At 65.8% G+C, this 222-nt stretch overlaps 1 protein-coding gene across 1 annotated transcript in view; it reads left to right on the top strand.

The window, feature by feature from the left end:
• Positions 1–11: 11 nt before the first annotated feature.
• The window catches only part of LOC104166076 (XK-related protein 7-like), a gene marked incomplete at both ends in the record, with an annotated part of 556 nt that continues 345 nt past the window's right edge, over positions 12–222 (top strand). Inside the window, one exon of the mRNA XM_009705888.1 lies at positions 12–218. Coding sequence (XP_009704190.1) covers positions 12–218 — 207 coding nt within the window. The remainder of the gene's footprint in view (positions 219–222) is intronic.

Below are 222 nucleotides of genomic sequence, written 5' to 3'. Positions count from 1 at the left end.
CGCCCGCAGGGCTCTCGGCCTCGGCCTCGCTGGTCTCCCTGGCGTGGATGATCGCCTCCTACCAGAAGGTGCTGCGGGACTCGCGGGAGGACAAGATGCCCATGTCCTACAAGGGAGCCGTGGTGCAGATCCTGTGGCACCTCTTCACCATCGCCGCCCGCGCCATCGCCTTCGCCCTCTTCGCCTCCGTGTTCCAGCTCTACTTCGGCATCTTCCTCGTCA

The sequence above is a fragment of the Cariama cristata genome, unplaced genomic scaffold (assembly GCF_000690535.1).
Source record: "Cariama cristata isolate BGI_N322 unplaced genomic scaffold, ASM69053v1 scaffold38178, whole genome shotgun sequence".
NCBI classification, from domain to species: Eukaryota; Metazoa; Chordata; class Aves; order Cariamiformes; family Cariamidae; genus Cariama; species Cariama cristata.
The sequence above is the reverse complement of the archived record's forward strand: the minus strand, read 5'-3'. Positions and strand labels throughout refer to the sequence as shown.